At 38.8% G+C, this 17,973-nt stretch overlaps 1 protein-coding gene and 1 pseudogene across 1 annotated transcript in view; one reads left to right on the plus strand and one right to left on the minus strand.

Annotated features, from left to right (window-relative positions):
* The window catches only part of ROCK2 (Rho associated coiled-coil containing protein kinase 2), a 92,643-nt gene that overhangs the window by 46,505 nt on the left and 28,165 nt on the right, over positions 1-17,973 (minus strand). Inside the window, exons 2-4 of the mRNA XM_070428685.1 lie at positions 14,641-14,722; positions 13,307-13,407; positions 1,478-1,615 (exon numbers count right to left, since the gene is read on the minus strand). Coding sequence (XP_070284786.1) covers positions 1,478-1,615; positions 13,307-13,407; positions 14,641-14,722 — 321 coding nt within the window. The remainder of the gene's footprint in view (positions 1-1,477; positions 1,616-13,306; positions 13,408-14,640; positions 14,723-17,973) is intronic.
* LOC139020259 (small nucleolar RNA SNORA48) lies at positions 6,804-6,948 on the plus strand (annotated as a pseudogene).

A 17,973-nucleotide genomic window follows, 5' to 3' on the forward strand; every position in this document is an offset into this window, starting at 1 on the left:
ATGAGGATGGCTGCCATGGGTTACTAAGGCCCAAGCAGGGTGATGAAGACATCCAGGCAGAGGGGCAGTCTGACATGGGATATGAGAGCCTAAAAGGGATGAGAAGGGACGAGATATCCAGGAAGGAAGAATCAGAGCCCAAGTAGAGAAAAGAGGGTGGGGGTTCATGGAGGAGATCGGGGCAGCAAAAATAGACACTGGTTATGCAGGTTGCACCAGGTGGACTGATCAACTATTTAAATGTATTAAAGGTAATGGAAGCCTCATTTCGCACAACCGGAGAAAAAAGGTCACAAATACAAAGAGGAATAAAACTAAAATGAACCCTATGGAGTTAGATTAAGAATCATCAATGTGAACTTATGATTTTCAATATCTACAATGGACAGAGAAAAAAACAGCGGTGTGTGTGTGTACACAGACTCAATCCACTGAAAATGCCCAGGAGCACTGACATTCCAATAACCACAAGCACACAATACCAGTGAACACGTTGTAAAGGTCCATTTAGCAGAATTAAAGATTAAAGATATCAATTTATAAAATTATAAACTAGAAATGTCAATAATTCTGATACTATGAAAGCAATTTAAAGCTAAAAATGGAATAATTTATTACAATTATTCCTTAGTCAGGTAAATTACCATGATATATGACTTGCTATAATCATATATCAGTTTTAGCTGCACATTATCAGAATTTCTATTCACTGAATATAATAAAAAAGGAGAAGGGTTGAGGCTCAACATAGTTTAAAAAAGCAATAATAATAAGTTTTTAAATGACATATTCATCAATGTGGCAATATTTTTTACATCCAAATTGCCTTCCACAAGCAAGATATCAAACTCCCAGATCATTTAAGCATTCTGAACATGCATTGGTATATACCTAACTTTACTCATGACATTTGTTCAAAATGTTTGTAAAATTAGATATTAGTATAAAAAATCTTTAGACAAACAAAGCTGGTGAGGAATATAATTGAAAAGAAGATAAAATAGAACATCTGTTCCTTACTTAAGAGTCAAATATGAGGCTGAATTAGGAACGTCAAGACTGTCTTACATTATAGGTAATATATAAAGGACTGTAGAAACAGAATTTTCAAAATCCTTGTTGCATGAAGTCTTTTTTTCCTTTAAGATAGTCCGATTATTGTTTTTATTACATAAATCACAACAAAGAGTAGGCATACTTTTAATCAACCCAACACAATTCTTTATAAAGGAATTAAAAAAGAAAAAGTTGCAAGTAATACTTGCTTCCATACACAAATGTAAGTATTGTATATCATGTCTGTATGACATACTACTTAGGAACATTAAACAAGCGTATTAAATCAGATCTTATTAAAAATAACTGCACTGTCACTATGTAAAAGAAATGTAAGATATTTAGCACACAAAATCAATAATTAAGAATGATAAGCACTTATAAAAGAAGTAAATAAACTTATAAAAGTTAGTATGCTTACCTGAACCACCCAGGGACTGTTGGCAAAGGCCATAATATCTCTTTCTTCCCAGAAAAAAGCAGAATCTGATCTTTTTATCATTTCAAACTTACTAAGAAGCTTCATAGCATAAACCTTCTGTGATGCTTTATGACGAACCTATTGTTTTTTAAAACACAAAAATTATTAATATTTTAATTTTACTAGAAAGGTGAACAAATCATTATAATGCTATTAAGAGACTTTAGTTACAAAACAAAATGATCCTCAGCTAACTAATAAAAAGTAAAGACATAACTTTCTTTTGCTACTCCTCACCTGAGGATATTTTTTCCATTGATTTTTATTTTATTTTTATTTTTTTAATATATTTTATTGGTTTTTTTTTAAATTATATTTTATTGATTTTTTACAGAGAGGAAGGGAGAGGGATAGAGAGTTAGAAACATCGATGAGAGAGAAACATCGATCAGCTGCCTCCTGCACATCTCCTACTGGGGATGTGCCCACAACCCAGGTACATGCCCTTGACCGGAATCGAACCTGTGACCTTTCAGTCCGCAGGCCGATGCTCTATCCACTGAGCCAAACCGGTTTTGGCTATTTTATTGATTTTTTACAGAGTAGAAGGGAGAGGGATAGAGAGTTAGAAACATCGATCAGCTGCCTCCTGCACGCCCCCCACTGGGGATGTGCCCGCAACCAAGGTACATGCCCTTGACCGGAATCGAACCCGGGACCCCCCCAGTCCACAGGCCGACGCTCTATCCACTGAGCCAAACCGGTTCCGCTCCATTGATTTTTAGAGTAGAACGGGGGAAGAAGAGAGAAAGAGAGGGGGGAAAGAGAGAGACAGAGACATTGATGTGAGAGAGACATGTCGACTGGTTGCCTCCCACATGTGCCCTTCTTCACTCAGCTGAAATATAAACCCCTCAAATGGATGACCACCCTATCCAAAGTAGGAATTCATTGTTCCCTACCCTAGAACTCTACATGTTTCCTTCCTAGCAGATACCATACTTAATAATTTTTTGATGTTGTTTCCTTTTATTTATTGTGTCTCCCATATTAGAATGTAAGCTCAATGAAGGTAAAGGTTATTCATGCCTGTTTTATTCTCCATTGTACTCTCAGTGCCAAGTACAATGTCATCACTGGCAATTAAAATAGACACTCACTAAATATTTAATGAAAAAAGTAATGTCTGTGAAAAAAATTATATTATATTGCTGGCCAAACTATGAATTTCCAGTTATCAGAAAATAATCAATAGGTAATATTTCCAGAAAGTACCAAAGATTTACCAGAGAGTGACTGCTATAGGGTTAATAACAGAATAGAGACTCTCACTAAATATTTGATGAATAAATAAATGTCTGGGGGAAATTTTTGTATTTGATAATTGGCCAAACTCTAAATAATTTCCAGTTATAAGAAAGTAACAGGTAATATTTCTAGTTATTTTTCATTAAGTACTATCCACATACAGAATCAATATTTTTATTATATTGATTAAAATAAGGTCAACCAAAGGAATGCTTATGTTCTCCCTAACAAAGATATGAGATTTTACAGATCTGATACTTTATAAAATGCAATAAAACTTTAGAAAATTATACAGTGCTGTACCTCTTTAGTAAAGAGAACTCCCTCAACCTACATAAGAAATGTTACTGGTTGAATGGACCTGAACATATCACTGACAGAAGAGATAGACGGTCTTAGCATGAAACAATAAATACAAATATGTTATCACTCAGAACCATGCACTTCTGGCCAGGGTAGAGTAACTAGTACCTGCTAGCCTTCCCACTGTAAGCAACCATCCAAACAGTAAAACATGTGAACCAACTGCTTTCAGACTTTGTCAAATAGGCAGCACAAGACTACAATTCCTGAGAGAAGAGAAATTCACCAAGTCAACACCATAATTACCCAAACACTATCTCAACCAGCATACAAGTGATCACCTAAGCTAAGCATAGTGGTCCTGCTGAGTTGAGGAAGCAGAGATCAGAGTTCAAGACAGGCGAGGCACAAGGATTATGCTAGCAAGAAAAGAGGAAAGTAAAGAGTTATGCAGAGGGAGGTCCCTAGAAATACCATGTGAGTCCTTGGCTAAGGGTACTATCCAAAGAGAAAGTACCAAAGGTTTACAGATAGCAACTGCTACGGGGCTGGTAGCAGAACAGAGACACTACAATTTAGACAGCATTGGAGGGACGTTTGATTTCCAGTCACAAAGAGTGGAGAAACCTTTTTTGGACATCCAGGTAAAATTAGGAGGAGGAACCATACTCTAAACCAAGGCCTACTCTAGAACTCCCTAACAAAGCTTAATAATACCATGCCCTAAAAGAACAAAAGCGGATTAGAGTTGAGAGGTTCACTCTTGCCAATGAAAAGAATGTGGAAAACAACTTGGTCTTTCACACATCTACATTTACGTATAAAGTATAAAACTACGCCTGCACAAGGTAAGGGTGATCAGCAACTGGAGAGCCTGTTAGAATAAAAATAAACATCAAAGAAAAACAAAAAAATCCAAAGTCTCCATCACATATTGACGAGGACCAGTATATAACTTTAAAAATTACTTGATAGGCAAAGAGGAAAAGACTCATCCTCAAAAAAAAAAAAAAAAAAAAAGCAGTTAATAGAAAACCCCAATAGATGTTGGACTTAGCTAGCAAATACTTAAAAATTTTAAAAATAGCCTTCAATGAACAAAAGGAAATATCTACAGAGAAATGAAAACTACAAAAAAAGAACCAGCTGGAAATTCTATAACTGAAAAAAACTAAAATGGAAAATTCATTGGAAAGGCTAAACAGAGAATGGAAATGGAAGGAACCAATGAACACAAATCAATCTGAAGAATAAAGAGAAAAACGAATACATTAAAATAAACAAAGATTCAGGGGCCTGCAAGGCCATTTAAAACCATCTAAAATATGTGTCAATATAAATGGACGAAACACTCCAATTCATAGCCAAATTTATAAGAATTAATTAAAAAGCAAAACCTAACCTTATACATTTTAAATATAAGACCAAGAAGGTTGAAAATGAAAAGATGAAAAAAGATATACCATGCAAACAGTAAAGAAAGAAAGTAGACAGAGCCCTAGCTGGTTTGACTCAGTGGATAGAGCGTTGGGCTATGGACTGAAGGATCCCAGGTTCAATTCCGATTAAGGGCACATGCCTGGATTGTGGGCTTGATCCCCAGTAGGGGGCGTGCAGGAGGCAGATGATTGATGATTTTCTCTCATCATTGATGTTTCCATCTCTCTCTCCCTCTCCCTGCCTCTCTGCAATCACTAAAAATCCTATATAATAAAAGCTTAATATGCTGTGTCCAGTCGTCCGTTCAACCAATCAAAGCGTAATATGCTAAGGCCTCTCAACTGCTTGCTATGACATACACTGACCACCAGGGGGCAGAGAGTCGATCAGTTGCTATGACATGTACTGACCACCAGGGGGAAGACACTCTAACTGGTAGGTTAGCTTGCTGCTGGGGTCTGGCCAATCAGGACTGAGCCCTGGAGCCCTCCAGTGGTCCCTCCCCGGCTGGCCAACCTCCTGCATCCCTCCCTGGCCCGGTGATCCTGCATCGGTGGGGTCCCTCTGCACCCTCTCGCAATCCGAGACCCCTAGGGGGATGTCAGAGAGCCTGTTTTGACCCCGATCCCACTCAATGCAGGAGCTGCCCCCTGGTGGTCAGTGCAGTCTCACAGGGGGAGTGAAGCTCAGCCAGAAGCCATGCTCACGGCTGGCAACCGCAGCAGCCTTCGTGGCAGCGCTAAAGATGTCCAACTGCCAGCTTAGGCCCGCTCTCTGCACTGCGAGTGGCACAGGCCAGGCTGAGGGACCACCCCCTCCCCCAAGTGCAAGAATTTCGTGCACTGGGCCTCTAGTGTGTGTGTGTGTGTGTGTGTGTGTAAATAAATAAAGTGGACAGAGCAATATTAATAACACACAAAGTAGACTTCAAAACAAAGAGAATAAAAGGGTAATTCAGAGAAGAGTATAACACAGTGATGGCGAACCTATGACACGCGTGTCAGAGGTGACACGCGAAGTCACTTTTTTGGTTGATTTTTCTTTGTTAAAGGGCATTTAAATATATAAAATAAATATCAAAAATATAAGTCTTTGTTTTACTATGGTTGCAAATATCAAAAAATTTCTATATGTGACACAGCACCAGAGTTAAGTTAGGGTTTTTCAAAATGCTGACACACCGAGCTCAAAAGGTTCGCCATCACTGGTATAACACATCAGGAAGACATAAAAATTCTAAAAATGTATGCATTAATAAATGAGCTTGAAAATCCATGAAGCAAAAATTGACAGAATTAAAGAAAAACAAAAAAGACAAATCCATGATTTCAACTGGAAATTTTAATATCCCCTCAGTACTTGATATAAGAAGTAAACAAAACTTTGATATGGCTACAAAGAAAATACAGCCGCAGAATGAAAACTGCCTAATCAAATTACAAGTATAAAGGTTATTACATCAATAGGTTATATCACTTATCCTTGAACTACTTTGATATACTGTAACTGTACATGAAAAGAATCGACTCATACATGCAAAGAGCCAAATAAATTATGATGAGGGTCAAAGATTACATCCATCTTCTATATTAACTTATTAAACTGGAATAACAATTCCTTTGATTTAGTGTTATAACATTTATAGAGTGCTGAAAATAAATGCATGGGAAAGCAATATGAAAACATGGGTAGGTAGATTAAGGGGTAAAGGATCCTAGCCTTAAAACTAGAAATACCTTCCACAGCAGATAGACTAGATGTTTAATTGATTTATGTTGAATTAGCAAATTATCTCAAAGCAAATGCTCATTTCAGCACTGCTGTTATATGTTGTTTTAAAAAATATTTAAAATGATGTTAAAAAGGTTGCTAAGGTACTCCCTCTTCCACATTTATGCCACTCTTCAACCCTTCACTACAAACTAAATTTTGAGTGTTTCCTAACTTCATTAGAAAAAGCATTCCATATAACATTGAGTCCATCAATTAATTTATGCTTGACTCAGACCATAAAAGAATTTTAAGAATTCTGCTGTAAGGTACAGTTATGAACAGAAATTAAAAGGTATTTGTCAGCTGGTAAAAAAAATAATTAAAAACAAAAAGCTTCTACACAGCAAAAGAAACCTCAACAAAATGAAAAGGGAGCCCACTGAATGGGAGAACATATTTTGCAATGATACATCTGATAAAGGGCTAATATCCAAAATATATAAGGAACTCATACAAATTAACAAAAGGAAGACAAACAATCCAATTTAAAAATGGGCAAAGGACCCCCTGGCGATGGGCAAGGAGACACCTGATTGGTGGTGTTGCTCTTATATCAATCAGGGACAAAGCAGATGTACAGTCCTTAGTTCATCCTAGCTTGATGCCTGTGTCGGTAGCCAGAGCTGTTTCATGACTGAGGCACATTAAAAAAAAAATCATCAAAGGACCTAAACAGACACTTCTTCAAAGTGGACATGCAGATGGCCAAGAGATATATGAAAAAATGTTCAAAGTCACTGATTATCAGAGAAATGCAAATTAAAATGATAATGAAGTATCACCTCACACCCGCTAGAATGGCTACCATCAACAAATCAACAAATGACAAGTGCTAGCAAGAATGTAGAGAAAAAAGAACTCCAGTACACTGCTGGTAGGAATGCAGACTGGTTCAGCCATTATGGAAAACAGTATGGAGTTTCCTCAAAAAATTAAATATGGAACTGCCATTTGACCCAGTGATCCCACTTCTAGAAAGATATCCTAAGAAACCTGAAACACCAATCAGAAAGGATGTATGCACCTCTTTGTTCACAGCAGCACAATTTACAATAACTAAGATCTGGAAACAGCCCAAGTGCCCATCAGTAGATGAGTGGGTAAAAAAGCTGTGGTACATTTATCCCATGGAATATTACGCAGCCATAAAAAAGAAGGATCCCTTACCCTTTAACACAACATGGAGGGGCCTGGAGAGCATTATGCTAAGCAAAATAAGCCAGCCAGAGAAAGACAAGTATCACATGATCTCACTTATATGTGGAATCTAATGAACAAAATAAACTGAGGAACAAAACAGATCCAGAGACAGAAGCATAGAATAGATGACAGAATCTCAGAGGGAAGGCGGAAGAGGGTGGATGGGTAGGAAGAGATTAGCCAAAGAATTGTAGGCATACTGGTATATGCATAACCCATGGACACAGAAATAGAGTGGTGAAGGCCTGGGGCGGGGGGTGTGGGTGGGCTAGAAGGAGTCAATGGGGGAAAAAGGGGAACATATGTAATACTTTCAACAATATTTAATTTAAAAAATAGTTAACTATTGGTATGTTTAATCTTTTATAGGTGAATTAGAGGCCTGGTGCCCAAAAGTCGTGCACTCGAGGGGGGGGTGGATGGAGGGGGGAGTCCCTCAGCCCAGCCTGCGCCCTCTCCCAGTCTGGGAGCCCTCAGGAAGCGGGCCTAAGCCAGCAGTCAGATATCCTTAGCGCTGCCGCGGAGGCGGGAGAGGCTCCCGTCACCGCTGCTGCTGTGAGCCTGGCTTCTGGCTGAGCAGCGCTCCCCTTGTGGTAGTGCACTGATCACCAAGGGGCAGTTCCTGCGTTGAGCATCTGCCCCCTGGTGGTCAGTGCATGCCATAGTGACCGGTTGTTCCACTGTTCGGTTGATTTGAATATTAGCCTTTTATTATATAGGACTAGTGACCTGTCACATGAAATCACACGAGACCTGGGACCCCTCCCCCAAAACCCCCCGCCCCCACCATGGGACTGCCCCGAGTCCCAGAGTCCTGCCCTGTTTGGCTGCCGCACCAAGGGATGGCCCCAAGTCCTGGAGTGCCGCCCGATGCCCCGCCTCCAGGAGGCGTGGAGTGGCCGCGGGGCCACAGAAACCCCAGCAGAAGCCGTGCAAAGCGGCCGCTGGGACCCTCGCAGCCCCGCGAGGCTGCAGGAACCCCAGCGGAAGCCACGTGGAGCAGCCGCCGGCCCCGCCCCCGCTGTGCACGCCACCATCTTGTGACGGTGTTACGGTGTGAGGGTCAATTTGCATATTACCTCTTTATTATATAGAAGAATATTTGGGGTCTATATATACCAGGGCACACAGGCTATTGCTGAAAGTCCTTTATTTATGCCATAATGACATTGCAATATAATAGTGGTTTTGGAGAACATTATGAGTTGTTCACTTATAGTAACTCATGGTTGATAATGATGCAGTTGATATCTGTGTAATTGCTCCAGATTTTACAAAGGTAACATAAATCAACATTCAAAGTGGATAATTTTATAACTATTCGTGTACAGGTGGGGTCCCTCGGCCGGGCCAGCAATCACAGCCGGCCAGCCAGGGAGGGACTGTGGGAGGTTGGCCGGCCAGCCGGGGAAGGACCGCAGGAGGTTGGCTGGCCAGGGAGGTACTACAGGAGGGCTCCAGGGCATGTCCAGCCCGTCTCACCCAGTCACGATAGGACGGACCCCAGCAGCAAGCTAACCTACCGGTTGAAGCAACTGCCCCCTGGTGGTCAGTGCACATCATAGTGACTGGTCAGTTCAAGGGCCGACTCTCTATCCACTGAGCCAAACCAGCTAGGGCAAGGGCCAAAAGAGTTAACAGTAGTCCTAGCTCAGTGGTCAACAAACTCATTAGTCAACAGAGCCAAATATCAACAGTACAACGATTGAAATTTCTTTTGAGAGCCAAATTTTTAAACTTAAACTATATAGGTAGGTACATTGTTATTAACTTAATTAGGGTACTCTTAAGCTGGCCTTTGCTAAAAATGTCCTCCATCTGATTGAGGTACGTTCGCTGAGGTTGACCCCTTCCAACTCTCCCATCCACACTCGTCTTGTATACTTGTTTTGTCTATCTCCTTTCTGAAAACCGACTTCTGCGCATGGGCCACAAAGTTTCAATCGCACTGTACGTGCGCACCCGCACATGGTATTTTGTGGAAGAGTCACACTCAAGGGGCCAAGGAGCCGCCTGTGGCTCGCAAGCCGCGGTTTGGCGACCACTGTCCTAGCTGGTTTGGCTCAGTGGACAGAGCATCCGCCTGCGGACTGAAGGGTCCCAGGTTCGATCTGGTCAAGGACACATGCCCGGGTTGCAGGCTCAATCCCCATGCAGGAGGCAGCCGATCCATGATTCTCTCATCACTGATGTTTCTTTCTCTCCCTAAAAAAAGAGTTAACAGTGGTTTCATCTCAGCTGATGGAATTCTGGGTGATTTGTATTTTCTACAGCTAATAAGTATTTCTTTTTTTAAAATATATTTTTATTGATTTCAGAGAGGAAGGGAGAGGGAGACAGAAACATCAATGATGATAATCATTGATTGGCTGCCTCCTGCACACCTGGGGATCAAGCTGCAACCCGGGCATGTGCCCTTTACCGGAATCAAACCTGGGACCTTTCAGACTACAGGCCGACACTCTATTCACTGAGCCAAAGCGGCTAGGGCTAATATGTATTTCTTTAAAAAAAATTTTTTTTAAGTAGGTAAAACATTCGTACATGTAACTAGAGACATGCATGGAAAATCCTAAAGTGACCTAGATCTCCTGAAACATTTTTAGACAAAAGCTTTTGAAATCATTCTAAATAATAGGAAAAGGTTTCAACTTTCCTCAAGTAAAAGTAATTAGGATAAAATATAAATATCCACTGAAAATAATTTGACACAAATTTTCCAACATCCCCAAATGTTTCCAATTATCAATGCATTCTACCTAATCCTAAATAATTTAGAATGTTGAGAGTAAGAATGCATTCATATACTAATTTGTGTAGTTTTAAATAAAACAACCATCAGGAAAAATTTAATGTCACCTAACACTTTTCTGAAGAACAAGTGGAGTAGGCAATATCACAAAACTAGCTAAATATAAGGTTCCCAAATGCCAAAAATAAGATATGACTTCAAAAATAAAAATGCTAAAAATATTTCTACTGCTAACCATGAAAACTTTCTTATACCACCTCCAAATAAACAATCATATAAGTAATCCTATATAATAAAGAGCTAATATGCTAATTAGACCGAACAGCCGGATGACATTCCAGACGAAGCCGAGGCTGCGAGGGCCGGCCAAGGCTGCAAGGGCTCAGCCCCTTGCACGAATTTCATGCATCGGGCCTTTAGTTCCTAATATTTATGCATTATGTTTTCAAAAGGTTAATTTAGAACTATTTTTAGAACTTAGACCACAGTTTCGTTTTGAAACTATTATACTGACCAGGTCAAAATAAAAGCTCTTTGAATGCAGGTGCCTTGTGTGAGCACCTATATCAGTGGTGGCGAACCTATGACATGTGAACTCATTTTTTTGGTTGATTTTTCTTCGTTAAATGGCATTTAAATATATAAAATAAATATCAAAAATATAAGTCTTTGTTTTACTATGGTTGCAAATATCAAAAAATTTCTCTATGTGACACGGCACCAGAGTTAACTTAGGGTTTTTCAAAATGCTGACATGCCGAGCTCAAAAGATTCGCCATCACTGACCTATATAATGTACTGCTAGCACTTAAAATGGTACCTGACATTCAATAAACATGTTAATCAATTAACCAAAGGAATATTTGAAGAACAATGTATATTCTATATGAAAGCCATATTTACCTTAAGAAAACCTTCACAAGGCTAGAATTTCTAACCTTCTTTTTCAAAGTAAAGAGGGTTATATCCAAGATAAATTAGTAAAAAAAAACCCACAAAACTAAAAAACAAACAAGGAAGCATTTATACTGTGGTCAAAAGGGTTGATGTCACTGAAGGTCATCCCAACATCTATATATATAAAAGGCTAATATGCAAAGTGTCCCCTTGGGAGTTCCACAGGGAGACTGAGAGTTTGATTGCTCGCTATGATGTGCGCTGATCACCAGGAGGCAGCGCGGAATGAAGGAAGGCCCCAATCAGCCCTGATCACCAGCCAGGCCTAGGGACCCTACCCATGCACGAATTTCATGCACCGGGACTCTAGTACCTATAGCTTTTATGGGATGAGTTATGTATTGTTTCCCCCCACCACCACCACCAAGGTCATATTTTGAAGGCCTAACCTGCAGTACCTCAGAATGTGACTGTGTCTGAACATTCAAGGAAAATTGTTCTTTCATCCATAATTACTATTAAGCAATCTATTCCTGAGTTCTTCAAATCCCACTATAGATCATTACTCTGGTTAAATTTCACTTCTATCTAGCCAATTATCTCCCCAACTGATGACTTCTGGATTTGGGCTCATCATCTAAAATTATTTCAGGTTTAGCTCATTTGCAAAATTATTCAACATTCCACCACTGCCTCCATAAAATTTATTAATAAAATATTTAATAAGAGAGTAGAGAACCCTAGAACCTGTCCCTGGGGATCTCTGTCCAAGGTACCATTCATGTCTTCATCAGGCTCATTAGAATATAGATTAAATTAGTATAAAGCTGCCTACCCATATGCTTATTAACATTTCTCCTTAACATCCTCATGTATGTCAGACTTTTTCAAATCTATTACAGATACATATTACAGCTATTACACTACTCTGATCTATAAATTCAATAAATATATCAAAGAAAGAGGTAATAAAAGGGAAGGAAAAGACAAACATTAGTCTGTCATGACTTGTTCCTAGAGAAACCTGGGCTGGTACATAGTAATCACAGCTTTTCTCAGTGCTCAGTCAAGAAGAATAAAACACTATTGAGTAAAATACAGAATTTGAGTTCATAATTAAACTGTAAGGACACAGAGAAGTTTCATACACAGGTGATAGAAACAGGAATATTATTATAGTTTCTCATTTAATACTATAAATGAAATATTTATTACAAACATTTACAATATTTCTAGTTGGTACCACTTTGCCTTGTAAAGATAAATTTCAGTTATTAAAGTGTCTTTGCTGGGCTTCTCATATATCTGAATAAACCTTAGTTAATTAAGCAGAGATGCTATTAATCTGACCATATAAATAAAACACAGTAGTTCTGGTGGAATATTCACTAGGAGATCATGTGTGAAGCCTTCTTCTAAATCTCATTGTTTCAGAGCTGGTAAGAGACCTGGTGTTTACAGCACAACTAGAGGCCCGGTGCACGAATTCGTGCACGGATGGGGCCCTTCGGGTGGCCTGCGGGGATTGGGACCCAGCTCATACCTCCAGGCTCGCAGCCCCGCCTGGCACCCCGCTGTGGCCTGGTGCTGCCGCCTCACCTGCTCCGCCATCCTGCCTACAGGATGATTGGTCGGGGCCAGGCCCCCCGCCCAGCTCCCTCAGCACCTGGGAGCCAGGTGGCGGCCTTGCCCCCCACCGCTGGTTGCCATTTGTGGGGCAATCAGCAGGGCGATCAGGCCCCCGCTCACACCCGCCTTTGCCTGGCGCCACTCGCTCATCTACTCCACCATCCCGCCATAGTCCCGCTCTCATCAGGGCCCATCGGGGCTGGCAGTGACTTCCACTGCCGCCCATTGCCAGTGCCACGTCGCCAACAACAGCCATGGTCTGCTTCGCCCCCTGGTGGTCAGCGCATATCATAGCAAGTGGCCAAACTCCCGGTCGAACAATTTGCATATTAGGCTTTTATTATATAGGACTGCCTCCTTTTATAGATGAACACACTGAGGCTCTCAGAGATGAAACGACTTGACCAACCTCAGAAAGCTAACTCTGGCCTGGCTGGGCAAAGAAATTAGATCTACTCCAGGACTACTGATAATGCTTCACAAACTATGTCGTCAAAATAATAAGAACAATACTAATATTTTCTTACCAACTGGACTTCGCCAAAAGCACCTCTTCCAATAACTTTTACAACCTCGTAGTCTTCTGCCTTCATCTGCAAACCTCTGATTTTTTTCACAATTTTCTCATCTACAATAAAAAGGTCACCATATTTGTAATGTTAATCACATTTATAAAGAATATTTTAAAATAATCAGCATATTTGTAAACAAATTTTTATTCCAAGAAATTTGGCTTAGTTTTCAGCTATATCTGTCAGTTTTTAAAGGTTGCTATTTAAAAATCTAAGATACACATTAACTTCACGTCAAAGAATCAAAACGCTATGGTTTATTAACATATATAAACAAACACTACTACCAAAAAGTAGCAGTTAAGCTATTCTGTTTCTGACTCTGTTGCTTGGCAAGTTAGATGACAGCTGAGACAGTAATGACCCAAGCGATCCTGAGTGCATTCTAAGTCATGAAAGAAAGTTGCTATAAAATTACTTGCAGGGCTAATCTTAGCAATGAATTTTTGGAAGCCTGCTTCTTTAGTAACCACATATTATAGATATGGTAACTATAGACAAGATTGTGGAATTAGGAAAACAGTCCAGTCTCTGACAATTCCAAATTAAAGAGCTTACTGTGTTGATATAACATATGTATTAGTTATTTTAAAAATTTCTTATTCTTAGAATTCAACTTCATTTACACCTTCACATCAACAACAATACCAACAAAATATTAAGAGTTACCACTTATATGGCAATAATTATTACATTATCTTTCACTAACTAGATTGAAATGTCTACATTTATGCAAACATAAAGCTCATTAAGTCTCCCGGATAATGTAGAGGTCTTAGTGTTGTTAATATTAATTTAAAACTTCTCTTGAAACTGCCATAAATAACCTGTCCTGAAAACCACTAGTCTTAACAATTTATACAAAATCTTGAACTTTACCTACATTATATGCTACAATTGGTCCTGCAGTTTTGCTTTGAAAATAAAGAATATTAGTATTTAGCCCAGCCGGTGTGGTTCAGTGGTTGAGCATCGACCTATGAACCAGGAGGTCACAGTTCAATTCTCAGTCAGGGCACATGCCCAGCTTTCAGGCTCGACTCTCAGTGTGGGGTGTGCAGGAGGCAGCCGATCAATGATTCTCTCTCATCATTGATGTTTCTTTCTCTCTCTCTCTCTCTCTCCCACTTCCTCTCTGAAATCAATAAAAGTATATTAAAGTGGCAAGCTAAAAATTACTTAAGTTTAATAAGTCAGTAAGTTTATATGGACTTTAATAATGTTAATCAAACATAAATCTCTCATCAAAGTATAGTCACGGGATCAAATATGAAGTTTAACATACTTACATCTATTTAAGAAATTATCTATATTCTTGTTTTTCCTCAAAGCAGGAAAATCCAAATCAAGGACCAAGGAATTTAAGCCATCCTATTTAATAAAAAATTTAAAAAGGAAAAAGAAAATTGTTACAATTTCCAAGCATTTAAAAAAAAAGGTCTTTACATTTTATCATATGTTATTCTCGCTGAATAAATGTCAACCCATTTTGATATAAAACTGCAAAGTGGATCAATATCTAATATCTTTAACTGATTTCCTAACTTGGTCAAAGACTATTAAGATTGACCCTAACATGTTTTCCTTTGATCTTTTAGCCAAAAGAAACAGTTATTTTAAAATATGCACCCACTATTATTTTTGTTGGTTAGATGTCTTTTCTCTTCAAATGCCCAGTAAAATTTCACCAAGCTTTTGACTTTAAGAAATATACCCAGATTAAGGAAGTTGCCATTCACTCAACAATCATTAATTTTGTGCCTAGTGCAAAGAATAGAAAATTCAAAAATAAGTAATACACCAACTATCCTCACCTTCAGGAAACTCAGCCTCAAAACTAAATTTCCCATAAAAATATGAAAACGGGATGATGCATTTTTCAGATTTCTATTTTCTTCTTTAAGTTTTCTATATTTTTCAGACTTTCTACAAGAATGCATTAAATTGCCCGATCAGCGTGGCTCAGTGGTTGAGTGTTGACCTATGAACCAGGAAGAAACGGTTTGGTTCCTTGTCAGGGCACATGCCCAGGTTGCGGGCTCAACCCAAAGTGTGGGGCATGCAGGAGGCAGCCAATCAATGATTCTCTCTCATCATTGATGTTTCTATCTCTCTCCCCCTCTCCCATCCTCTCTGAAATCAATAAAAATATTTTTTTAAAACAGATTAAATCTATAATCAAAATAGGAAAAAGCATATACATATAACTTGGTGGGGGTGAAAAAACTAAGAAACAAATTACTCAGTGGATGTGCTTGTGTAGGAAACCATGTTTCTAAAGCACTATCGTATATATTGTCTCATCCTCAAGTAACTCTGAGGAGGGCAGGATAAAATATATTCATTTTAAAAATAAACAAAATAAGGCTTAGATTAAGTGACTTAGACTTGCCCAAGATCATGCTATTAGGAAATGACTGGCAGGATAGTACCTAAATCTTAAAAGGTCCAATATACTTAATTCATCTCCCTAGTCTCAATGACCTGACTAACACCAACGGGAGCTTGGAAGGGTAAAGAAGTAAGCTGGAGGATTGCAGGAAAAAACAGCAACACAACAATAAAGAGACCTTTTAGGGGTCTGGGTTGGGGGAAAATCACATGCAAAACTTAGAAAGGTAACGGGTCTTTAAGTTACTAGTTCTAGAAGAATCGCACATACTATATATTTTTTTAATTTATTTTTATTGATTTCAGAGAGGAAGGGAGAGGAAGAGAAAGATAGAAACACCAATGATGAGAGAGAATCACTGATCGGCTACCTCCTGCAAGCTCCCTACTGGGGATCAAGCCACAACCTGGACATGTGCTCTTGACCGGAATCAAACCTGGAACCCTTCTGTCCACAGGCCGACACTCTATCCACTGAGCCAAACCGGCTAGGGCTGCACATAGTATATTTTACCATTCAGTTATACTTCATAAATTTTTCATTCTTTAAAAAATGTCAATACTTTATAAAAACATTCTTTAAAAACAGAATGGCAAAGGTACTAACAATAAACTATAAATATTTTCAATTGCAATTAAAATGATTTAGACACATAAAACAATCTCTAGATTCTCCTTAACTGAAAGAAAAATACATTAAAAGTAATAAATATCCAACTTCCAGTCAAGTTAAGATTGTTAATTCATTTTGAGGCTATCTCCCACCCGATGCCCACAATTCCCATCTCCATAACAGCTGAACTGCTTTTCAAAGATTCCAGCATTTTATCATACCAGGATATTTTTAAGTACCAAATAGCAATATATCTTTAGTGGTATCATTTTGATATTTTAAAAACATTTTAAATGTGAAATCCAAAACATTTATATTTTTAGATATATCCATATTTATACTCTGTATTAAATTTTCAAATCAAAGAAAGGTGCTTTCATGTGAAAAGCATTCTTCTATGCCTCCATTAATCTCCAGAGGAAGAAAAATTTAAATTGATAAGGCATAAGCCATTATTACAAGCATTAATATTAATAAAATTACATGGTCTCAGTATTTTGATATTACAATAATGACACAGTTCACCGGCATCATTTTCTTCAGCCAAGTGGTTTCAACATCCATATTTTAAGGACACTGGTGGCAAGGTCTGTTTATACTGTGCTCCATCAAAGAGGCACTCCAGAGAAGACTGGATTACTTAAAAGAAAAATTTTGAGCCAAAGGGAGGGGGGGGGAAATAAAAAGAAAAATGGCTTTTACTGAAAAGTCTGTTAGTAAGTAAGGATGTTGAGGATGATGCCGACCATCAACACAAAACAACATTTGCTTATTATCTCTGTGTGTGGGGAGGGAGGAAGCCACTTTGACAATAGAGCTGGTCCGGCCTTTTTTTAATTTTGAAAGTAAACAGATGAACAAAGTTTTATTTACTAGTGCTTTGTTTACAGAAGGTAAAACAACTTGGTTACATTTCTACAACATTACAAAACACAGTCCTCCAAACCAGTTTCCAGTCAATTGTTCAGATCATTAAACCAACAGAACCTTCTCTTTCATTTTATAACTAGAAGTCTGCCCATATGATTTCCACCCACCAGAACCTAATTGTAGAAAACCATTTTCCACAAGTTGTGAAGTTAAATTTCAGTTTTTTTCTACAAAAAGTCCCTCAAATAAGATCAATCACTCAACAAATGTTGGTTATTATTATTTCCATTATTTTCAATATTACCTAAATACAAACTTTGCATTTAAGGATTAAGTAATTAAAGAGATGTAGAGTTTAAAGGGTTTTTAATTTAACTTTAACATCTAAATCTATCAGGACATCTTTGATACTAACAGATTAAGTCAAAACCCATTTCCTCACTAATTTAATGTGTTCCATAAAGAAAACTATTGAGGAAACCAAGATGGCGGCATAGGTAAACACCGGAGTTTGCTGCCTCGCACAACCACTTCAAAAATACAACTAAAAGACAGAACGGACATCACCCAGAACCACAGGAAGGCTGGCTGAGTGGAAATTCTACAACTAGAAGGAAAGAGAAAAGCATACCAAGACTCAGAGGAGGTGCGGTGCGGAAGTAAAATACTAAGGTACAGAGGCGCACTCGGAACGGGCTGGCGGCTGAGGGCGCGGTTGTCTTTTTCAATCCGGAGGGAGTCTCAGGCT

This window comes from Myotis yumanensis, unplaced genomic scaffold (genome assembly GCF_028538775.1).
Source record: "Myotis yumanensis isolate MYYU_CA2020_CCGP unplaced genomic scaffold, mMyoYum1.0.hap1 SCAF_11, whole genome shotgun sequence".
Classification (NCBI taxonomy): Eukaryota; Metazoa; Chordata; class Mammalia; order Chiroptera; family Vespertilionidae; genus Myotis; species Myotis yumanensis.